We start from the raw sequence: 25,671 nt of genomic DNA, 5'->3' as shown, positions 1-25,671 counted from the left end.
TCCATTACACTCTACTTCATTTTTCCCTTGACAAACAGCATGACAAACATGAGTTTTTGATGACTGTATTCAACATAAAACTGTGTTTAATAGGCCAGATAACCAGGTTCATTTGCCAGGAATTGATGGTATTATATATATATAAACTAACTGGACTATTTGTTAGAACCTGGAGAGTTCAGGTATGAACTAACCAAAAAAACACAACTACTGTCAGTGAATTGTAAATTGATCTAAATTCACATTATTTCAGAGAGGCCTAGCTGGGCTGGTAAGCAACTCAAATGCATTTTAGGAAACGCAGTTTTACTGTCTTTGGAGCAAATGTTGGCTCTGTGAAGGTGATTTATGCACATCTTGATCTTGAGAGTGAATGTAAAGCGGGGAAGATGCCAACTTTAAACAGGGATGCATTCATCGCATTCACTCAGACTCTTGTAGAGACACAAGCTAAGGAGAAGAAATTTCATAACAGCGGCCCAGAAAATAGATTGGAAAGCTATATGGTAAGGTAGAAATGATTTGGTAAGCACCCCATGCCGGCCTGGTCAGATACAGGATCCTGATGAAACAACTCACAGAGAGCCTAGAATAAAAAAAGCACTATTTAAATACAAGTCATTTGCACCATGAAAATAAGATGGTAGGACAACTCAGATGTGAAAACGGGGGTTGGGTAGGGAGTGTCACACTTGCTAAAAGAACAGAACTTTTAAAACTTGGAACTTCAGAAAATGAAATCATAAGACTGGGGGAAATGCAAAGCGCATGACCTTTGCTTTCTTTCTTGAAATGTTCTTTATGGCATTCATCATAGCCCAGAACATTCAGAGAACAGCCAGGAAGTTTCTCTTCCCAGGATACCCTGGCCTCCATCATACTTCATTTATAAGATCTAGGGTATATATCATAAATATAAAAATATTAAAATATATTAAAAATATACACCTCTCTCAAGATCTATGTTTTTCTCACTAGCTACCTAAGGTTTCATGATATGTTCACTATCATCCATCCAGATTATACTATAATACTTAAAGTGACAGAAAGCAATACAGTTACCAATTTCTATATTTTCAGTAAAAATACAGTTACATGTGAGAACTGGGAAAAGGTGATGAACAATATTTGCCTATCAATCAACTATACTTCTCCATCTTTCTCCTTTGAAAGAGGCTTGGGTAATTAGTGTACTTAAGTATATAAACAAAATACATAGTCTAAGCTAAGATTTATACAGGAAGATATTGCAGTGGAAGGCGGTGGGTAACACCCTGCACTATCGCATCAGATTTTCTGGATTCAAATCATGGCACACTGTAGCTTGACAGGTGTGTAAGCCTCACGCAGGTACCTTGTTGGTAAAATGGAATTAATAACAGTGGTTCTGAGGATTAAATAACAGCATCCATAAAGCATGTTGCATAGTGCCTATCACATGGTAAGGGCCCAATAAGTCTTGGCTATTATTATTATTATTACTACTTAGGCCAATAGAGAGCATGTTACTTGACTTAATGGAAAAAAACTGATTATTTTAAAGAACTCGTATGCATGTGACCAATGCCAAGTATCCATTAAAACAATTAATATGATAATTGCATACTGAACATCTCTTCTGCCAAAAACAGGGAACTTGCTAAAAGAATGATGCCTCCACCACATGCTTGAACATGTACTTGCTAAGTTTTGGTTATATTATATGAGATGCAACAGTCATGAATATGGGGGTGCCTGCTGATGCCACTATCACGAGCCTTCACACTGCAGCGAAGGACACAGATTGGCATGGTTGTACATTGTGTGAGAAATAAAATGCTCATTACCTTGGCTGCCTCCAAGAGTAGCTAGTCTGAAGACCTCTTTGAGGGTGAGGCTTTTTGCATTTATCTTATTAACTGAAAGCATGTTGGAAACCATCACTGCTCTTCTGATTGCATCAAGCACGGAAGATGAATAACCACCAGCCACATCTGTGGTAGATAAAATAAAGCCAAAACAGTAACTTTATGAGATAAATGGAATGTTAGGTATATAGGATTTTTTCTGTTTTTAATGACAGATATTCACTCTTTAATATACTTCAAAGAAAAGATCTTATCTATAAACACAGAATAGACACAGACTAACATTTAAAGGAATTCAAAACCTGCAGTTAGTATCAAATGTATACTTGTATTCGTTTTCTAGGGCTGCTGCAACAAATTACCACAGATGTGGTAGTTTAAAACAGCAGAAATTCATTCTCACACAGTTTTGGAGGGCAGAAGTCTTAAAGTGTTGACAGGGCCACCAACCCTACAAAGGCTCTAGGGAAGAATCTTTCCTAGTTTCATCCAGTTTCTGGCAGCTCCTGGCGTTCCTTGGCTTGTGGCAGTATAACTCCAATGTCTGCCTCCATCTTCAGATGGCCTTCTTCCCTCTGTGTCTTCATGTACCTCTCATTGTCTGTCTCTTATAAGGACATTCGTTATTGGATTCACCTTAATTCAGGATGACTTCATCTTGAGATCCTTACCTTAATTACATCTGCAAAGACCTTTATTCCAAATAAGGCTACATTTACATGTTCCTGGTAGACATCTCTTTTTTGGGGAGGTGGTAGGGGGAGCACAGTTCAACCCAGTACAATGCCCAAATGTTTAATAAAGTTAAGAGAAAAAACATCTCTGAATATTCCCTAAACTCAAATAAATAAAAATAATGTAAAATAATCTCACAGCTCTATGCTCTGAAAACTTGACCTAACTCTATTTTAATTCTGATGAGAACTTTGAGAATTAAAAAGCTGCTTTATGATATTTTTTTCAGGAAGAGCTTTTAGAATGACCTATATATTCTGGAAAATTGGTGTAATAAATGAGCAATGCTGATGTAGACAGCTTTATATTTGTCACTGGCATCATTAGATGAGGAATTAGATTTTTATAGTGATTTAAATAAATCCCTAATCATAATTAAATTGAAATACTACCTTTGACAAGAATGAATATAGAAGTTATTTAATGGGTTTGTATAAATAAATGTCAAGTAAGTTTACATGTTTTATTAGAGGAAATGTATATCTATAGCTTATAAAATACACTTTATATTTCAAGGGTTCCTTCTGTCATGTCTAGGAAGATATATATAATTGTTAGTGCCTATATATATTGCAAAGATCAAAAGTAATAGCCTATTAAGTAATAATCCTAGATTGCAGTTTAATTTTATGTTCAACTGTCTTACATGTCTTTAGATAAACTTGTATGACTTGTTTTTTTGGAAAATACTTTTTTTTAGCCAGAATAGTATTGCCAGAAGATCATCCAGTTCCATGACAACTTTTATTCATCTACTTAGTTAGTCCACTTTCATATACAGTAACCATCAATTAGCTTTTCATTTTATCATAGCATCAAACTAAGAAAACAAATACGATTTGGGAATAATGCACATTAAGCTTTGAAATACTTTGTCTACTGATTCTTTATTACCAGAACAAAGAAAATGTTCAGTCTAAAAGCAGAATAAAATGCTATCACTGCATGGTATGGAAATATGTAAAGATTGAATATATATTTCAAAATATGTGGGTGAAGAGTGGAAGGAAACAGAAAAACAAAAGCAATGCTGTTAGGATGGTGTGAACATGGAAGATTTAAATACTTGCAGTTATAAAAACAGGTTTTATAAAATATGACAGAAAGTAGTCTTTTCCTCCATATCTAACCAGAACTATCCATTTAGAAAGAATAAGGATAGATTAGGAAATAATGCTATGTAATTTATTGAGAAAATTTTAAGAGCCGTCTTATGTTGCTGAATTATAAGATGACTTAATCATCCTATATTCTTCTGGATGTTGTTAATGAAGTAGCTTCCAACACGGAACAATACTGGGCAGATGAAAGAATGAACCCTGGACCACACAAACGATGATATTTAGTCAGAACCATATGTGTAAGAGTAAAGCTTTTCTTCGAAGAATTTCCAGCATGATACTAACTTCCCGATCCCTGCCCTGCCCAGTGAGCTAAGCCCGGGAGGCTTCTTCTTCCCTCTACAGCACATGTAATGTAGGTAGAATCCCCGCTTTATCTGTAACAAGAGGCAGAGTGATAGGGTGGAAAAAGAAACGGTGAACTTCCACATTTTACCGACCTGGTTTTAAACTATGGATTTGGACTGTTTTTTGCTTTGTTGACCTTTGATTGTTACTCAGTACTTATGACCCTCAATTTTCTCAGAAAATAGAAATAACATCATTTATCTTAACAGTTGCTGAGAAAATCCACTTCAATAATATAAGTGCTGGGGAATGAGGACCAAAGGGTAGAAATTGCATGGGAGAATGGTGGAGGGAAGAAAATGGGTGCTTTTTCTCAGAAAATCTGTTCCCTAACCCCATGCCACCTCTACTATCATGAAAAAGAGTGGCACTATCACTTCCTTGCCAGAGTCAATATAGGGACATTATTTATTACAAGAAGAAGCTAAGAAAACTGTATAAGAGTAAAAACTTGAGCAAGAGGGCAATAGAAAAATAAAAGGAAGTAATTTTATATGTGTGTGTTCATCTTATGCGTTCATCCATTTACTGACAGATTTACTAAGCACCTTCTATGTGCCTGATTTATTTAAGCACTCATAAATGAAAGTTACAGGTTCCACATGAGCTTACTATCAAGTGGAGGATAAGGAAAAGAGACATAAACAAACAAATATTAACTATAAACTGTGTTCAGTTAATGATAAAGAAAATGGAGGTAGAAAGCCCATTTATTTATTTTCAAATAGGTAAATAAACAAATTTTATTTTCTACAGTAATTTTTTTCCCCAACATCTTTATTGGAGTACAATTGCTATACAATGTTGTATTAGTTTCTGCTGTACAACAAAGTAAATCAGCTATATGCACACACATATCCCCATATCCCCTCCCTCTTGAGCCTCCCTCCCACACTCCTTATCCTACCCCTCTAGATGGTCACAGAGCACCGAGCTGATCTCCCTGTGCCATGCAGCTGTTTCCCACTAGCTATCTATTTTACACTTGGTAGTGTATATATATCAATGCTACTCTCTCACTTTGTCCCAGCTTACCCTTCCCCCTCCCCATGTCCTCAAGTCCATTCTCTACATCTGCATCTTTATTCCTGTCCTGCCCCCAGGTTCTTCAGAACCATTTTTTTTCTTTTTAGATTCCATATATATGTGTTAGCAAACGGTATTTGTTTTTCTCTTCCTGACTTACTTCCCACTGTATGACAGGCTCTAGGTCCATCCACCTCACTACAAATAACTCAATTTCATTTCTTTTTATGGCTGAGTAATATTCCATGTGCCACATCTTCTTTATCCATTCATCTGTCGCTGGACACTTAGGTTGCTTCCATGTCCTGGCTATTGAAAATAGTGTTGCAATGAACGTTGTGGTACATGACTCTTTTTGAATTATGGTTTTCTCAGGGTATATGCCCAATAGTGGGATTGCTGGGTCATATGGTAGTTCTATTTTTAGTTTTTTAAGGACCCTCCATACTGTTCTCCATAGTGGCTGTATCAATTTACATTCCCACCAACAGTGTAAGAGGGTTTACTTTTCTCCACACCTTCTCCAGCATTTATGGTTTGTAGATTTTTTGATGATGGCCATTATGACCGGTGTGAGGTGATGATACCTCATTGTGGTTTTGATTTGCATTTCTTTAATGATTAGTGATGTTGAGCATCCTTTCATGTGTTTTTTGGCAATCTGTATATCTTCTTTGGAGAAATGTCTATTTAGGTCTTCTGCCCATTTTTGGATTGGGTTGTTTGTTTTTTTGATATTGAGCTGCATGAGCTGCTTGTATATTTTGCGGATTAATCCCTTGTCAGTTGCTTCGTTTGCAAGTATTTTCTCGCATTGAGAGGTTTGTCTTTTCGTCTTGCTTATGGTTTCCTTTGCTGTGCAAAAGCGTTTAAGTTTCATTAGGTCCCATTTGTTTATTTTTGTTTTTATTTCCATTTCTCTAGGAGGTGGGTCATAAAGGATCTTGCTGTGATATATGTCATAGAGTGTTCTGCCTATGTTTTCCTCTAAGAGTTTAACAGTGTCTGGCCTTACATTTAGGTCTTTCATCCATTTTGAGTTTATTTTTGTGTATGGTGTTAGGGAGTGTTCTAATTTCCTTCTTTTACATGTAGCTGTCCACTTTTCCTAGCACCACTTACTGAAGAGACCGTCTTTTCTCCATTGTATATTCTCTTTTATCAAAGATAAGGTGACTACATGTGTGTGGATTTATCTTTCTATCCTGTTCCATTGATCTATGTTTCTGTTTTTGTGCCAGTACCATACTGTCTTGATTACTGTAGCTTTGTAATATAGTCTGAAGTCGGGGAGCCTAATTCCTCCAGCTCCGATTTGTTTCTCAAGATTGCTTTGGCTATTTGGGTCTTTTGTGTTTCCATATAAATTGTGAAATTTTTTGTTCTAGTTCTGTGAAAAATGCCATTGGTAATTTGATAGGGATTGCATTGACTCTGTAGATTGCTTTGGGTACTATAGTCATTTTCACAATGTTGATTCTTGCAATCCAGGAACTTGGTATATCTCTCCATCTGTTTGTATCATCTTTAATTTCTTTCATCAGTGTATTATAGTTTTCTGCATACAGGCCTTTTGTCTGCCTACGTAGGTTTATTCCTAGGTATTTTATTCTTTTTGTTGCAATGGTAAATGGGAGTGTTTCCTTAATTCTTTTTCAGAGTTTTCATCATTAGTGTATAGGAATGCAAGAGATTTCTGTGCATTAATTTTGTATCCTGCTACTTTACCAAATTCATGGATCAGCTCTAGTAGTTTTTTGGTAGCATCTTTAGGATTCTCTATGTATAGTATCATGTCATCTGCAAACAGTGACAGCTTTACTCCTCCTTTTCTGATTTGGATTCCTTTTATTTCTTTTTCTTCTGATTGCTGTGGCTAAAACTTCCAAAACTATGTTGAATAACAGTGGTGAGAGTGGGCAACCTTGTCTTGTTCCTGATCTTAGTGGACATGGTTTCAGTTTTTCACCATCGAGAACGATTTTGGCTGTGGGTTTGTCATATATGGCCTTTATTATGTTGAGGTAAGTTCCCTCTATGCCTACTTTCTGGAGGATTTTTATCATAAATGGGTGTTGAATTTTGTTGAAAGCTTTTTCTGCATCTATTGAGATGATCATATGGTTTTTCTCCTTCAATTTGTTAATACAGTGCATTGCATTGATTGAGTTGCGTATATTGAACAATCCTTGCAATCCTGGGATAAACCCCACTTGATCATGGTGTATGATCCTTTTAATGTGCTGCTGGATTCTGTTTGCTAGTATTTTGTTGAGGATTTTTGCATCTGTGTTTATCAGTGATATTGGCCTGTAGTTTTCTTTTTTTGTGACATCTTTGTGCGGTTTTGTATCAGGGTGACGGTGGCCTCGTAGAATGAGTTTGGGATTGTTCCTCCCTCTGCAATATTTTGGAAGAGTTTGAGAAGGATAGGTGTTAGCTCTTCTCTAAATGTTTGATAGAATTCCCCTGTGAAGCCATCTGGTCCTGGGCTTTTGTTTGTTGGAAGATTTTTAATCACAGTGTCAATTTCAGTGCTTATGATTGGTCTGTTTATATTTTCTATTGCTTCCTGGTTCAGTCTCAGAAGGTTGTGCTTTTCTAAGAAATTGTCCATTTCTTCCAAGTTGTCCAGTTTATTGGCATATAGTTGCCTGTAGTAATCTCTCATGATCCTTTGTATTTCTGCAGTGTCAGTTGTTGCTTCTGCTTTTTCATTTCTAGTTCTGTTGATTTGAGTCTTCTCCCTTTTATTCTTGATGAGTATGACTAATGGTTTATCAATTTTGTTTATCTTCTCAAAGAACCAGCTTTTAGTTTTATTGATTTTTGCTATTGTTTCCTTTTTTCTTTTTCATTTATTTCTGATATGATCTTTATGATTTTTTTCTTTCTGCTAACTTTGGGTTTTCTTTTGTTCCTCTTTCTCTAATTGCTTTAGGTGTAAGGTTAGGTTGTTTATTTGAGATTTTTCTTTTCTCTTAAGGTAGGAATATATTGCTAAAAACTTCCCTCTTAGAACTGCTTTTGCTGCATCCCATCAGTTTTGGGTCGTTGTGTTTTCATTGTCATTTGTTTCTAGGTTTTTTTTTTATTTCCTCTTTAGTTTATTCAGTGATCACTTGGTTATTTACTAGTGTATTGTTTAGCCTCCATGTGTTTGTATTTTTTACAGATTTTTCCTGTAATTGATATCTAGTCTCATAGCATTGTGGTCATAAAAGATACTTGATACGATTTCAATTTTCTTAAATTTACCAAGGCTTGATTTGAGACCCAAGATATGATCTATCCTGGAGAATGTTCCATGAGCACTTGAGAATAAAGTGTATTCTGTTGTTTTGGGATGGAATGTCCTATAAATATCAATTAAGTCCATCTTGTTTAATGTGTCATTAAAAGCTTGTGTTTACTTATTTATTTTCATCTTGGATGATCTGTTCATTGGTGAAAGTGGGGTGTTAAAGTCCCCAACTGTGATTGGGTTACTGTTGATTTCCCCTTTTATGGCTGTTAGCATTTGCCTTATGTGTTGAGGTGCTCCTATGTTGGGTGCATAAATATTTACCATTGTTATATCTTCTTCCTGGATTGATCTTTTGATCATTATACAGTGTTCTTCTTTGTCTCTTGTAATAATCTTTATTTTGAAGTCTATTTTGTCTGATATGAGAATTGCTACTTCAGCTTTCTTTTGATTTCCATTTGCATGGAATATCTTTTTCCATCCCCTCATTTGCAGTGTGTATGTATCCCTAGGTCTGAAGTGGGTCTCTTTTAGACAGCATATATATGGGTCTTGTTTTTGTATCCATTCAGCCAGTCTGTGTCTTTTGGTTGGAGCATTTAATCCACGTACATTTCTGGTAATTATCAATATGTATGTTCCTATTACCACTTCCGTAATTGTTTTGGGTTTGTTTTTGTAGGTCTTTTCCTTCTCTTCTGTTTCCTGCCTAGAGAAGTTCCTTTAGCATTTGTTGTAAAGCTGGTTTGGTGCTGCTGAATTCTCTTAGCTTTTTCTTGTCTGTAAAGGTTTTAATTTCTGCATCGAATCTGAATGAGATCCTTTCTGGGTAATTAATATTGGTTGTAGGTTTTTCTCTTTCATCACTTTAAATATGTCCTGCCACTCCCTTCTGGCTTGCAGAGTTTCTGCTGAAAGATCAGCTGTTAACCTTATGGGGATTCCCTTGTATATTATTTGTTGCTTTTCCCTTGCTGCTTTTAATATTTTTTCTTTGTATTTAATTTTTGATAGTTTGACTAATATGTGTCTTGGCATGTTTCTCCTTGGATTTATCCTGTATGGGACTCTCTGCACTTCCTGGAGTTGTTTGACTATTTCTTTTCCCATATTAGGGAAGTTTTCAACTATAATCTTTTCATATATTTTCTCTGTCCCTTTCTTTTTCTCCTCTTTTTCTGGGACCCCTAGAATTCAAATGTTGGTGCATTTAATGTTGTCTCAGAGGTCTCTGAGACTGTCCTCATTTCTTTTCATTCTTTTTTCTTTATTCTGCTCTGCAAGAGTTATTTCCACTATTTTATCTTCCAGGTCACTTATCCATTCTTCTGCCTCAGTTATTCTGCTATTTATTCCTTCTAGAGAATTTTTAATTTCATTTATTGTGTTGTTCATCACTGTTTGTTTGTTCTTTAGTTCTTCTAGGTTCTTGTTAAACGTTTCTTGTATTTTCTCCATTCTATTTACAAGATTTTGGATCATCTTTACTGTTATTACTCTGAATTCTTTTCCAGGTAGACTGCCTATTTCCTCTTCATTTGTTTGGTTTCGTGGGTTTCTACTTTGCTCCTTTATCTTCTGCGTATTTCTCTGTCTTCTCATTTTGCTTCACTGTGTTTGGGGTCTCCTTTCGCAGGCTGCAGGTTCGTAGTTCCCGTCGTTTTTGGTGTCTGCCCCTAGTTGGTAAGGTTGGTTCTGTGGGTTGTGTACGCTTCCTGGTGGAGGGGACTGGTGCCTCTGTTCCAGTCGATGAGGCTGGATCTTGTCTTTCTGGTGGGCAGGACCGTGTCCAGTGGTGTGTTTTGGGGGTGTCTGTGACCTTATTATGATTTTAGGCAGCCTCTATGGTAATGGGTGGGGTTGTGTTCCTGTCTTACTAGTTGTTTTTCATGGAGTGTCCAGCACTGGAGCTTGCTGGTTGTTGAGTGGAGCTGGGTCTTAACATTGAGACGGAGCTCTCTGGGAGAGCTCTCATCGATTGATATTATGTGGAGCTGGGAGGCCTCTGGTGGTCCAGTGTGCTGAACTCAGCTCTCCCACCTCAGAGGCCCAGACCTGACAGCTGGCAGGAGCACCATGGCCCTGTTAGGCACACGGCTTAGAAGAAAAGTGAGAAAATGAGAGAGAGAGAGAGAGAGAGAGAGAGAGAGAGAGAGAGAGAGAGAGAGAGAGAGAGAGAGAGAGAGAGAGAGGGAGGGAGGGAGGGAGGGGGGAGAGAGGGAGGGAGGGAGGGGGGAGAGAGAGAGGGAGGGAGGGAGGGAGAGAGAGAGAGAAATAGGTAGGGCTTCTGATTGTTTCTGTTTTCTCAAAGATTTATGAGATAAGGCCATTAGCTGGAAGTGAGGAGGGTATGATTTGGGATTAAAAGTTTAGGGAGAAATGAGATAAGTCTGTCTTGGAATATGGGGACATATTAGAGGCACATAATTGTCTATTTGGGTAGGGCTAAGGGCCACTTAGGATTTGAGAGCAACATTTAAAATGAAACCACTAGAAAATTTTTTTCCAGCAACATCCAGCTGCTCAGCTGTAAACACTGAGAAGGGGAATAGTTGAGACAACCAAGGGGGTTGGGCTTTTTGAAAGTGAATACAAAGAAAACAAGAGGGACATGAGAAACGAGGAAGTTCCAAGGGAATGATTGTAGTGAGTACTCTAGCATCTAAGATACGTAAATTAGGAAGAGAATAATGGATTGTGAAAAAGCATGTAAACATTGGATTGGAGTCTACAAGTTCATCAAAGAATGTTGCTTTGGGATTAACTGAAGTAAGTTAGAAGGATAGGAATTTGTCCCTAGAAAGTGGAATCCTGGCTCCATATATGTTGTTTTGATGAATTTGTAGGTCTTGTTGATACAAACTTGTTCCATTTTTTTTTTCAGGTTACTGTTTTTTTGATAATTTGTTATGTCTTTTTTTTTCTGAGACAAAGAATTTTATACACTTATAATTTTGCTCCCACTTGCCAAATATATCTTCATCCTCTCAATCTTACACATAAACTACAACTTCTCGGTTTCTGTTAAGAAAATCAGAAAGTAGAATAATTTTTAGTACTTGGAAGGTTCTTCTTGTAGCCCGTATATTATTTTAAAATTTTATGATAAAATATTGAAGACGTTCAAATGATACAGGGGAAATACCAAAACGGAAGGACCTGACATGCAGTTTCAAAAATAGCATCATACATACACACTACTATATATAAAATAGATAACTAATAAGGACCTACTGTATAGCAAAGGGAACTCTACTCAATGCTCTAATAGCCTATATGGGAAAAGAATCTGAAAAAGTGGATATATGTATAACTGATTCACTTTGCTGTACACCTGAAACCAGCACAACATTATAAATCAACTATACTCCAATAAAAAATTTTTTTAGGGCTTCCCTGGTGGCGCAGTGGTTGAGAATCCGCCTGCCAATGCAGGGGACACGGGTTCGAGCCCTGGTCTGGGAAGATCCCACATGCCACGGAGCAATTAGGCCCGTGAGACACAACTACTGAGCCTGCGCGTCTGGAGCCTGTGCTCCGCAACGGGAGAGGCCGCGACAGTGAGAGGCCCGCGCACCGCGATGAAGAGTGGCCCCCACTTGCCACAACTAGAGAAAGCCCTCGCACAGAAACGAAGACCCAACACAGCCATAAATAAACAAACAAACAAACAAACAAATAAATAAATAAATATTTAAAAAAAAAATTTTTTTAAAAAAGCATCATATATTCAGGTCCCAGGAACCTCTGCCCAAACAGAGGGAAACACCTTCTTGATTTATGTTGCCATTTTGATTTATTTAAATGTTTTGTTGTTGTTTACTAAGACTTTGTTTTTAGAGCAGTTTAAGACTCATAGTCTGATAGTTTTTTAAAAAGGATATTACTTTTAACATTGTGTGTATTCTCTCTTGAAATTCATTGAGTTTTACTATCATTTTTTAAACTCCTTTACAATTTTTTTTCTTATTTCTGTTTTAAATGATTTTAGCTTTCCCTGACATTCTGTTGTACCATTACTCCTCTATACCATGACCCTTCATTTTGCCTCATCACTCATTGAATGATAAAGATTTTCAACTAATTTCTTCAAAGGGTTCATGGGGAGAATATTTTCCAAGCCTTTGTACATCTGAGAATTTTGTTGCCTTCACACATGAGGGAGAATGTGGTCCGGTATAACATTCTTGAATAACAACCACTTTGTCTCCCAACTCCTGTTCTTGATATTTTGTGGGCCAACAAAAACAACTGCAACCAAATTGGTTTTTGTTTTATTGATAACTGACTTTTCCCCCTGCCTCAATGTTTTAGAACTTTTTTTCTTTTTCTTTATAATTCAAATATTTTGCCATAATGAGTTCAATTATGGTTTAGCCTAGAACAGGGTAAGTTCTTGCAATATGATACTTGGTTCCTTCTTAACTTCAGAAAAGATTTATCCTTCAGAGCTCTTATTATTGCTTCTGTTCCATTAGTTCTGGAACCTTGGTCAGGAAAATCCCGTGTGCTGGTGCTGTGCTCTCTGCCCTCCATGTGGATCATGCTCAAACACCCCCTTTGATCTTTGGTCAACTTTGTTCTCCACACCACTGATTTAATTTTCTGCAACAATAATTCTACATCTCATAGCTTTCTATATGGCTTGTTTCTTGGTTTTTAACTGAAGGATAATTAAGATATCATAAAATGCACAGAACTTGTGTTCAGTTTGATGAATGTTAACAATTGTATATAGGCATTTAACTACCTTTCAAGAAAACAAGATATTAAACATTTCCATCACTCCAGCAAGGTCCCTTATGGCCCTTTCCAGTCAATTCCCCTCCCCACACCCACCCCCAAGCCTTGGCAACCACTTTCTGATTTCTGTCAATGTAGGTTAGCTCTGTTGATCCCTGGATTTCATACATAGGGAACAAACCATACAGTTGTGTGCTCTTTTGTGCCTGGCTTTTTTCACTTAACAAAATTAATTTTAAATTAATTAATTAAAAAAATTATTTTATTGAAGTATAATTGATTTACAATGTTGTGTTAATTTCTGCTATACAGCAAAGTAATTCAGTTTACATACATATATACATTGTTTTTCATATTCTTTTCTATTATGGTTTATCACAGGATATTGAATAGAGTTCCCTGTGCTATACACTGTTGTTTATCCATTCTAAATGTAATAGTTTGCATCTACTAACCCCAAACTCCCAGTCCATCCCTCTCCCTCCCACCCTCCTCAGCAAACACAAGTCTGTTCTCTATGTCTGTGAGTCTGTTTCTGTTTTGTAGATAGGTTCATTTGTATCATATTTTAGATTCCACACGTAAGTGATATCATATGGTATTTGTCTTTCTCCTTCTGCCTTACTTCACTTGGTATGATAATCTCTAGGTAATGCCAAATGGCATTATTTCAGTCTTTTTTATGGCTCAATTGTATTCCATTGTATATATGTACCACATCTTCTTTATCCATTCATCTGTCGATGGACTTTTAGGTTGCTTCCATGTCTTGGCTATTGTAAACAGCGCTGCTATGAACATAGGGGTGCATGTATCTTGTTGAATTATAGTTTTACCTGGATATATGCCCAGGAGTGGGACTGCTGGATCATATGGCAACTCTATTTTTAGTTTTTTGAGAAACCTCCATACTGTTCTCCATAGTGGCTGCACTTTACATCCCTACCAATAGTGAAGGAGGGTTCCCTTTTCTCCACACCCTCTCCAGCATTTGTTGTTTGTAGATTTTCTGATGATGCCCATTCTAACTGGTGTGAGGTGGTACCTCATTGTAGTTTTGATTTGCATTTCTCTAATAATTAGTGATGTTGAGTATCTTTTCATGTGCCTGTTGGTCATCTGTATGTTTTCTTTGGAGAAATGTCTATTAAGGTCTTCTGCCCATTTTTTGATTGGGTTGTTTGTTTTTGTGTGTGTGTTGTTGAGTTGTATGAGCTGTTTATATATTTTGGAAATTAAGCCCTTGTTGGTAGCATCATTTGCAAATGTTTTCTCCCAGTCCATGGGTTGTCTTTTCATTGTGTTGATGGTTTCCATTGCTGTACAAAAGCTTGTGAGTTTGATTAGGTCCTATTTGTTTATTTTTGCTTTTATTTGTATTTTGCTTTTATTTCTATTGCCTTGCTTTTATTTTTATTGGCCTTGTTTTTATTTCTACTAATATTTGCTTTCTATTTCTATTGACTGACCTAAGAAAACATTGGTACAACTTATGTCAGAGAATGTTTTGCCTATGTTCTCTTCTAGAAGTTTTATGGTGTCATGTCTTATATTTAAGTCTTTAAGCCATTTTGAGTTTTTGTGTATGGTGTAAGGGTGTGTTCTAACTTCATTGGGTTACATGTGGCTGTCCAACTTTCCCAATACTACTTGGTGAAGAGACTGTATTTGTTCCATTGTATATTCTTGCCCCCTCTGTCAAAGATTAATTGACTGCAGGTGTGTGGGTTTATTTCTGTGCTCTCTTTTCTGTTCCATTGATACATATGTCTGTTTTTGTGCCAATACCATGCTGTTTTGATTACTGTAACTTTGTAGTATTGTCTGAAGTCTGGGAGGGTTATGCCTCCTCTTTTGTTCTTCTTCCTCAGGATTGCTTTGGCAATTCTGGGTCTTTTATGGTTCCATATAAATTTTAGGATTATTTGTTTTAGTTATGTGAAAAATGTCATGGGTAATTTGATAGGGATCACATTAAATCTGTAGATTGCTTTGGGTAGTATGGCCATTTTAACAATATTAATTCTTCCAATCCAAGAGCATGGGATATCTTTCCATTTCTTTGAATCATCTTCAATTTCCTTTATTAATGTTTTATCATTCTCAGCATGTAAGTCTTTCACCTTCTTGGTCAGGTTTATTCCTAAGTATTTTATTTTTTTGATGGAATTTTAAAAGGGATTGTTTTTTTTTACATTCCCTTTCTCTTATTTTGAGTATGAAGAAATGAAACTGATTTCTTTAAGTTAATCTTGTATTCTGCTACCTTGCTGAATTTATCAGTTCTATTAGTGTTTGTGTGGAGTCTTTAGGGTTTTCTATATATAATGACAATTTTACCTCTTCCCTTACAATTTGGATACCTTTTACTTCTTTTTCTTGTCTGATTGCTGTGGCTAGGACTTCCAATACTATGTTGAATAGAAGTGGTGAGAGTGGGCATCCTGTCTTGTTCCAGATTTTAGTGGGAAAGCTTTCAGCGTTTCACCATTGAGTATTATATTGGCTGTGGGTTTGTCATAAATAGCTTTTATTATGTTGAGATATGTTCCCTCTCTACCCACTTTGGTAAGAGTTTTTATCATGAATGGATGTTGAATTTTATCAAATGCTTTTTCTGCATCTATTGAGATCATCATGTGATTTTTGTCTTTACTTTTGTAGATGTGGTGTATCACTTTGATTGATTTGCGTATGTTGAAACATCCTTGTGACCCTGGGATAAATACAACTTGGTCGTGGTGTATGATCTCTTTTATGTGTTGTTGGATTTGGTTTGCTAATATTTTGCTGAGAATTTTTGTGTCTATATTCATCAAAGATATTGGCCTGTAATTTTCTTTTTTGGTGGTTTCTTTGTCTGGTTTTGCTATCAGGGTGATGGTGGCTTCATAGAATGTCTTTGAGAGTGTTCCCTCCTCTTCAATCTTTTGGAAGAGTTTGAGAAGGATTGGTATAAGTTCTTTGTAGTTTGGTATATTTCACCTGTGAAGCCATCTGGTCCTGGACTTTTGTATTATAGGGAGTTTTTTTAAAATTACAGATTCTATTTCACTTCTAGTGATCGGTCTGTTCAAATTATCTATTTCTTCTTTATTCCGTTTTGGTGCGCTGTATGTTTCTAGAAACAAGTCCATTCTTCTAGGTTGTTGAATTTGTTGGCATATTATTATTCATAGTATTCTCTTATGGTTTTTTGTATTTCTGTGGTATTGGATGTTACTTCTCCTTTTTCATTTCTTATTTTGTTTATTTGGGTTCCCTTTTCTTCTTGGTGAGCCTGGCCAGAGGTTTGTCAATTTTATTTACCCTTTTGAAGAACCAGCTCTTGGTTTTATTGATTTTTTTTTCTAAGTTTTAATCTCTATTTTATTTATTTCCTCTCTGATCTTTATTATTTCCTTTTTTCTGCTGACTTTAGTTTTTGTTCTTCTTTTTCTAGTTCTTTTAGGTGGTAAGTTAGGTTGTTTATTTGAGATTTTTCTGAGGAAGGTCTGTATTGCTATGAACTACCCTCTAATAACTGCTTTTGCAGCATCCCATAGATTTTACATGGTTATGTTTTCATTGTCATTTGCCTCAAGGTATTTTTAAATTTCCTCTTTGTATTCATTGTTGACCCACTGGTTTTTTAGTAGCATGTTGTTTAGTCTCCATGTAATCGTTTTATTCTCATTTCTTTCCTCTGGTTGATTCCTAGTTTCATGTCATTGTGGTCAGAAAAGATGCCTGAAATAATTTCTACACTCTTAAATTTATTGAGGCTTGTTTTGTGTCCTAGTATGTGGTAAATCCTAGAGAATGTTCCATGTGCACTTGAAAAGAATATGTATTGTGTGTGTGTTTTTTTTTTTTTGGATGTAATGTCCTGAAGATATCAATTAAGTCTATTCTGTTGTATCATTTAGGATCTCAATGTGCCTTATTGATTTTCTGTCTAGAAGATCTGTCCATTGATGTGAGTAGGGTGTTAAAGTCTCATACTATTATTGGATTCCCATCAGTTTCTCCCTTTATGTCTGTTACTATTTGTTTTATGTAGTTGGGTGCTCCTATGTGGGGTGCATGTATGTTGATGAGTGTAATATCCTCTTCTTGTATTGATCCTTTTATCATTATATAGTGTCTTTCTTTTTCTTTATGGCCTTTGTTTTAAAGTCTATTTTGTATGATATTAGTATTGCAGTTCCCAAAAGATGAAATATCTTTTTCCATTCCCTCACTTTCTATCTATGTGTGTTCTTTGCCCTAAAGCGGGTCTCTTGTAAGCAGCATATTGTAGGCACTTGTTTTTTTAATCTAATCTGCCACTCTGTGTCTTTTGATTGGGCATTTAATCCATTGACATTTAACATAATTATTGATAGATATTTATTGCTATTTTAAACCTTGTTTTCCAGTTGAGTTTGTATATCTTCTTTGTCCCTTTTGTTTTTATTTTTTTTGTTTTTCCTTTTATGGTTTGATGATTTCCTTTTGTATTACACTTGTGTTCTGTTTTTTTTGGTTTTTGTGAATCTATTGTATGTTTTTTATTTGTTGTTACCACGTTGTTCAAGTATGTTAACCCCTTCCTATATATACTTGCTTTAGACTGATAGTCATATAGGATCAAACACATTCTAAAAAGAAAAGAATCTACATTTTCTTACTCTCCTACTCCACATTTTATGATTTTGATGTCCTCTTTTACATCTTCATGTTTATCTTTTTACTGTTCATTGTGGTTATCATCACTTTCACAAACATTTTTTGATTTTTTTTAATCTGTATACTGGCTTATTTAAGTGACTTGTTTCCAGTTGTGATTTTCTCTTTCCTATAGATTCTTGCTTCTTTTCTATTTAGAGAAGACCTTTCAATATTTCTTTTAGGATAGGTTTAGTATTGCTGTGGGGGTTTTTTTAGCTTTTGCTTGTCTTGAGAAATTCTTTGTCTCTCCTTCTATTCTAAATGATGATCTTGCTGTGTAGAGTAACCCAGTTTGCAGATTTTTCCCTTTTAGGACTTTGAATATATCTTGCCACTCCCTTCTGGCCTGCAACATTTCTGTTGAGAAATCAGCTGATAGCCTTATGGGGGTTTCTTTGTAATTAACTCTTTGTTTTTCTCTTGCTGCCTTTAGAATCCCCCTCTTAATCTTTAACTTTTGCCATTTTAATTATAATATGTCTTCGTGTAGTCTGTTTGAGTTCATCTTGTTGGGGACACCCTGTGCTTCTTGTACCTGCATATCTGTTTCCTTCTTTAGGTTTGGGAAGTTTTCAGCCATAATTTATTCAAATACACTTTCAATCCCCTTTTCTCTTTCTTCTTCTTCTGGAATCCCTATTATGCATAGATTGACACACTTTATATTATTCCATAGGTCTCTTATATTGCTTTCATTTTTGTTTCATTTGGCTTTCTGTCTGCTGTTCTGTTTGAGTGATTTCCATTATTCTGTCTTCCAGATCACTTACTCATTTTTCTGCATTATTCAATCTGCTATTCATTGCCTTTGGCTCAGCTTTCATCTCATCAAATGAGTTTTCTTATTGTTCTTGGCTCCTCTTTATAGTTTCTACTTCCCTTTTACAGTAATCTGCCTTTCTATTGATAGCCTTTTAAAATTCCTTCAGGATTTTGATTTTCTCCTTTTTGAATTCAGTGTCTGTTAAGCTGGAGAGGTCTGGTTAATTGTTCTTTCAGGGGAATTCTCTTGATCTTTTAACTGGGAGTAGTTCCTCTGCTTCTTCATTTTTCTTATGTTTATCTTACTCTATGAGTTTAGGAGAAACAATTATCTACTGTGGTCTTGGAGGGCTATTTTTATGTGGGAGCATCCCTAATTAGCCTATGTAGGTTTAATATTTTTGGTACAAGTGCTATTTTTAATATGGATGCCTGCTGCCTCTTTCCTCAGTGTGTGCTGGCCATTATCCTCTTGATGGGGGGGTGTGTGACTGGTGTTGTGGTGATCAGAGCCGGTACTGGATGTTGAGTGGGGCCTCCTCTTTGCTCTGTGGTTGTCACAGCCTTGTGGGGGCAGGGTCTTCTCCCTAGTTGTTGGAGTAGAAGCCCCTTATCCATTTCTGAGCTGTGGTGTGAGGTAAGCAGGGTTGGAGCACTCCCACTGGGAGAGGAGCCACTGAGTATTCCTTCACCGAAGCTGTCCACCTAGGAGTGCACTTTGGTGTGTCACCTGTCACCCGCTGTACAGGCTCACAAAGTACACTGAGGTTAGCACTGCCCTTGGCTCTGCCTCCACCGTGGGAATGCCAGCAATTGGCTCTGGTGTCCCTCAGGCGTTGTTATCACAAAGCCACCAGCAGAGATCTGTAGGCGCAGATCCACTAAAGTCAGATACCAGGACTGCAGCAGTCTCCCACCTGGGCTCACCATGGAAGCTGTGTAGACAGCCCAGACCCTGGCCTGGCCCAGCCTCCACATGAAGACGCCCACAAAGCCCACAGCTGCTAAGGCCAGACCTGTCCCAGCCACGGGAGAATCCGCCATCCACTCTGATGACCCACAGGCACTGAGTTTACAAAGGCAGTGGCAGTGGCATAAATCCGTGTATTGTGCAGCCACAGGGAGAGATTTCAGTCCTGCTTCCTAAGTTGTGCAACCCCTGGGGCTGAGCTCTGATTTCAGCCCCACCTCTGTGTGTGGGCAACCCACTGGCTTGCATGCTCCCAGAGCTCACAGAGGTGGCGCTGTGCCACCTGAGCGAGCACGGAGAAAAAGGCTGCTATGGTGGGCCCTGCCACTCCCTTCACGCGCCCCTTAATGGTGCTTCACTTCTATGGTGGGCCTGGGCTTCTCTATGTACATCCCAGGTTGTGGCCATACCATACTCCAGCCCCTTCAGGCTGTGTCCCCACAGCCAACCGCAGGTCTCTCCCTAGGTCTGTCCTCTAAAGCTCAAGTTTCAGCACCCAGCCCCCACCTGCAACAGCAGACACATGTCTCAGGCTGGGGAGTGCAGGGCAGTGGCACAGACCTTCTGGGAAGCGCTCTCTCTGTTCTGCCAGCCACAAACCGAATGCTGTGCTTTCCTCCAAGCCTCTGAAGCTTGCTTTCTGTCCCCCACCAGAGAGAGGGCTTATCTCCCCACCAGAGAGAGAGCTTCCTGGGGTGCAGGAACCTTTCCTTTTTCACCTCCCTCCCAGGGGCACAGGTCCCAGCCCACTTCCTTTTTTTCCTTCTTCTTTCATCCTACCCAGTTAAGGTGGAGAAATTTCTCAGGTAGTTTTCTGTTATCTGAGGTCTTCTGCCAGCGTTCAGTAGGTATTCTGTGAGAATTGTTTGCTGTATTTGTGGGAGGAGGTGAGCTCCACGTCCTTCTGCTCTGCCGTCTTGATTGGACCCCTTTTAAAAATTTATTTTATTGAAGTATAGTTGATTTACATTTGTTGTGTTAGTTTCTGCTGTAGAGCAAAGTAATTTAGTTATATATATATATATATAAACTATATTATATATATATATTCTTTTTCATATTCTTTTACATTATGGTTTATCACAGGATATTGAACATAGTCCCCTGTGCTATACAGTAGGACCTTGTTGTTTATTCATCCTATACATATAATAGATTGCATCTGCTAATCCCAAACTCCCAATCCATCCCTCCGCCAAACTTCCTCCCCCTTGGCAACCATAAGTCTGTTCTCTATGTCTGTGAGTCTGTTTCTGTTCTGTAGATACAGGAAGAGATGAGTGGGAAGGACAGGAGGGACCAGGTGGTGCCTGATATCTTTACTTCCCTAAGGTATTTAGACTTGACACTGTTGGTAATGGGAGGGAATGCTTAAGGATTTTTTTTTTATTGAAGTATAGTTGATTTACATGTTTCAGGTATAAAGCAAAGTGATAAATTATATATATAAAGCTTTATTAAAAAGTTATATATATATATAAAAAATTCTTTTTCAGATTCTTTTCCATTGGAAGTTATTAGAAGATATTGAATATATTATTACAAGATGTTGAATATAGTTCCCTGTGCTATACAGTAGATCCTTGTTTGTTTATTTTATATATAGTAATGTGTTTATTTTATATATAGTAATGTGTATCTGTTAATCCCAAATTCCTAACTTCTTCCTCCCCCTATCCCCTTTGGTAACCATAAGTTTGGTTTCTATGTCTGTGGGTATATTTCTGTTTTGTAAATAAGTTCATTTGTATCATTTTTTAGATTCCACATATAAGTGATATCATATGATATTTTTCTCTGTCTGACTTACTTCACTTAGTGTGATAATCTCTAGGTCCATCCATGTTGCTGCCAATGGCAGTATTTCACTCGTTTTAATGGCTGAATGATATTCCCTTGTATATATATATATACCACATCTTCTTTATCCATTCCTCTGTCAGTGGACATTTAGGTTGCTTCCAAGTCTTTGCTATTGTATATAGTGCTACAGTGAACATTGGGGTGCATGTATCTTTTCAAAGTACGTTATTCTGTGGATACATGCCCAGGAGTAGGATCCCTGGATCATATGGTAGTTCTATTTTTAGTTTTTTAAGGATCCTCCATACTCTTCTCCACAATGGTTGTACTAGTTTACATTCCCACCAACAGTATAAGAGGGTTCCCTTTTCTCCACACCCTCTGCAGCATTTATTGTTTGTAGACTTTTTGATGATGGCCATTCTGACTGATGTAAAGTGATACCTCATTGTAGTTTTGATTTGAATTTCCCTAATAACTAGTGATGTTGAGCATCTTTTCATGTGCGTTTTGGTCTTCTGTATGTCTTCTTTTTTTTTTTTTTTAGCTGTACCATGCAGCTTGCAGGTTCCCTGACCAGGGATTGAACCTGGGTCATGGCAGTGAAAGCGCTCAGTCCTAACCACTGGACTGCCAGGGAATTCCCTCTGTATGTCTTCTCTGGAGAAATGTCTATTTAGATCTTCTGCCCTTTTTCTTTCTTTTTTTTTTTTTGGCTGCGTTGGGTCTTTGTTGCTGCACGTGGGCTTTCTCTAGTTGCGGCGAGCAGGGGCTACTCTTCATTGCGGTGCGCGGGTTTCTCATCGTGGTGGCTTCTCTTGTTGTGGAGCACGGGCTCTAGGTGTGTGGGCTTCAGTAGTTGTAGCACGCGGGCTCAGTAGTTGTAGCTCGCAGGCTCTAGAGCACAGGCTCAGTAGTTGTGGCGCATGGGCTTAGTTGCTCCGTGGCATGTGGGATCTTCCCGGACCAGGACTCGAACCCGTGTACCCTGCATAGGCAGGCGGATTCTTAACCACTGCGCCACCAGGGAAGCCCCTGCCCATTTTTTGAATTGGGTTGTGGGGTTTTTTTGATATTGAGCTGCATGAGCTGTTTGTTTATTTTGGAGATTCATTTGCAAATATTTTCTCCCAATCTGAGGGTTGTCTTTTCATTTTGTTTATGGTTTCCTTTGCTGTGCAAAAGCTTTTAAGTTTCATTAGGTCCCATTTGTTTATTTTTGTTTTATTTTCTTTACTCTAGGAGGTGGATCCAAAAAGATCTTGCTGCAATTTATGTCAAAGAGTGTTCTGCCTGTGTTTTTCCTCTAAGAATTTTATAGTATCTGGTCTTACATTGAGGTCTTTAATCCATTTTGAGTTTGTTTTTGTGTATGGAGTTAGAGAATGTTCTAATTTGATTCTTTTATGTGTAGCTGTCCAGTTTTCCCAGCAACACTTATTGAGGAGACTGTCTTTTCTCCATTCTATATCATTGCCTCCTTTGTAGTAGATTAATTGACCATAGGTGCATGGGTTTATTTCTGGGCTTTCTATCCTGTTGCATTGATCTATATTTCTGTTTTTGTGCCAGTACCATACTGTTTTGATTACTGTAGCTTTGTAGTATAGTCTGAAGTCAGGGAGCCTGATTCCTCCAGCTCCGTTTTTCTTTCTCAGGTTTGCTTTGGCTCTGTTGTCTTTTGTGTTTCCACACAAATTAAAAAATTTTTTGTTCTATTTCTGTGAAAAATGTTATTGGTAATTTAATAGGGATTGCATTGAATCTGTAGATTGCCTTGGGTAGTACAGTCATTTTGACAATATTGATTCTTCCAATACAAGAACATGGAATATCTTTCTGTTTGTGTTATCTTTAATTTCTTTCATCAGCATCTTATAGCTTTCAGAATACAGGTCTTTTACCTCCTTAGGTACATTTATTCCTAGGTATTTTATTCTTTCTTATGCAATGGTAAATGGGATTGTTTCCATAATTTCTCTTTCTGATCTTTCGTTGTTAGTGTATAGAAATGCAACAGATTTCTGTGTATTAATTTTGTATCCTGCAACCTTACTGAATTCATTGATGAGCTCTAGTACTTTTCTGTGGCATCTTTAGGATTTTCTATGTATAGTATCATGTCATATGCAAACAATGACAGTTTTATTTCTTTTCCAATTTGGATACCTTTTATTCTTCTTCTTCTCTGATTGCCATGGCTAGGACTTCTAAAACTATGTTGAATAAAAGTGGTGATTGCAGACATCCTTGTCTTGTTCCTGATCATAGAGGAAATGGTTTCAGCTTTTCCCCATTGAGTATGATGTTAGCTGTGGGTTTGTCATATATGGCCTTTATTATGTTGAGGTAGGTTCCCTCTATGCCCACTTTCTGGAGAGTTCTTATCATAGATGGGTGTTGAATTTGGTCAAAAGCTTTTTCCGCATCTATTGAGATGATCATATGGTTTTTATTCTTCAGTGTTAATGGGGTGTATCACAGTGATTGATTTGTGGATATTGAAAAATCCTTGCACCCCTGGGATAAATCCTAGTTGATCATGGTGTATCATCCTTTAATGTATTGTTGGATTTGGTTTGCTAGTATTTGGTTGAGGATTTTTGAGTCTATGTTCATCAGTGATATTGGTCTGTAATTCACTTTTCTCATGGTATCGTTGGCTGGTTTTTGTATCAGGGTGATGGTGGCTTCCTAGAATGAGTTTGGGAGTGTTCCTTCCTCTGCAAAAGGATAGTTATTAACTCTTCTCTAAATGTTTGACAGAATTCGCCTGGAAGCCATCTAGTCCTGGACTTTTGTTTGTTGGAAGCTTTTTCATCACAGTTTCAATTTCAGTACTTGTGATTGGTCTCTTCATATTTTCTATTTCTTTCTGGTTCAGTCTTGGAAGATTGTATGTACCTTTCTAAGAATTAGTCCATTTCTTCTGGGTTTCCATTTCATTGGCATATAGTTGCTTGTAGTAATCTCTTATGATCCTTTGTATTTCTGCAGTGTCAATTGTAACTTCACCTTTTTCATTTCTAATTTTATTGATTTGAGCCCTCTCCCTTTTTTTCTTGATGAGTCTGGCTAAAGGTTTATCACTTTTGTTTATTTTCCCCAAGGAACCAGCTTTTAGGTTCACTGATCTTTTCTTTTTTTCATTTCTCTTTCATTTATTTCTGCTCTGATCTTTATGACTTCTTTCCTTCTACTAACTTTGGATTTTGTTTGTTCTTCTTTCTCTCAGTTCTTTAGGTATAAGTTTAGATTGTTTATTTGAGATTTTTCTTGTTTCCTGAGATAAGATTGTATTGCTATAAACTTTCCTCTTAGAACTGCTTTTGCTGTGTCCCATAGGTTTTGGATTGTTGTGTTTTCATTTTCATTTGTCTCTAGGTATTTTTTGATTTCCTCTTTGATTTCTTCAGTGATCCATCGGTTGTTTAGTAACATATAGTTTAGCCTCCACGTATTTGTGTTTTTTCCATTTTTTTTCTTGTAGTTGATTTCTAATCTCATAGTGTTGTGGTTGGAGAAAATGCTTGGTATGATTTCAGTTTTCTTAAGTTTACTGAGGTTTGCATTGTGGCCCAGCATGTGTCCTATCCTGGAGAATGTTGCATGTGCACTTCAGAAGAATGTGTTTTTTCTGCTGCCTTTGGATGGAATGCTTTAGAAATATCAATTAAGTCCATCTGCTCTTATGTGTCATTTAAGGCCTGTATTTCCTTATTGATTTTATTTCTGGATGATCTGTCCATTGATGAAAGTGGGGTGTTAAAGGCCCCCATTATTACCCTGTTACTGTCAATTTCTCCTTTTATGGCTGTTTGTTAGCATTTACCTTATATATTGAGGTGCTCCTATGTTGGATGCATATATATTTACAATTGTTATATCTTCTTGGATTGATCCCTTTATCATTATTTAGTGTCCTTCTTTGTCTCTTGTAACAGTTTTTATTTTAAAGTCTATTTTGTCTGAGTATTGCTCTTCCAGCTTTCTTTTGATTTCCATTTGCATGGGATACCTTTTTCCATCCCCTCATTTTCAGTCTGTATGTGTCCCTAGATCTGAAATGGGTTGCTTGTAGATAGCATATATATGGGTCTTATTTTTGTATCTATTCTGCCAGTCTGTGTATTTTGGTTGGAGCATTTAATCCGTTTACATTTAAGGTAATTATCGATATGTATGTTCTTATTGCCATTGTTAATTGTTTGGGGTTTGTTTTTGAAGGTCTTTTTTCTTCCCTTCCTCTTTTGTTTTGTGATTTGATGTCTAACTTTAATGTTGTGTTTGAATTCTCTTTTCTTTTGTGTGTGTGTGTATCTATTGTAGATTTTTGGTTTGCAGTTACCATGAGGTTTTGATAGATTAGTCTGTATA

At 37.1% G+C, this 25,671-nt stretch overlaps 1 protein-coding gene across 1 annotated transcript in view; it reads right to left on the bottom strand.

Annotated features, from left to right (window-relative positions):
- GDA (guanine deaminase) overlaps positions 1-25,671 on the bottom strand; it is a 137,393-nt gene that overhangs the window by 9,797 nt on the left and 101,925 nt on the right. The window contains exon 11 of the mRNA XM_007182265.2: positions 1,827-1,973. Coding sequence (XP_007182327.1) covers positions 1,827-1,973 — 147 coding nt within the window. The remainder of the gene's footprint in view (positions 1-1,826; positions 1,974-25,671) is intronic.

Source organism: Balaenoptera acutorostrata, chromosome 6 (assembly GCF_949987535.1).
Source record: "Balaenoptera acutorostrata chromosome 6, mBalAcu1.1, whole genome shotgun sequence".
NCBI classification, from domain to species: domain Eukaryota; kingdom Metazoa; phylum Chordata; class Mammalia; order Artiodactyla; family Balaenopteridae; genus Balaenoptera; species Balaenoptera acutorostrata.
The sequence above is the reverse complement of the archived record's forward strand: the minus strand, read 5'-3'. Positions and strand labels throughout refer to the sequence as shown.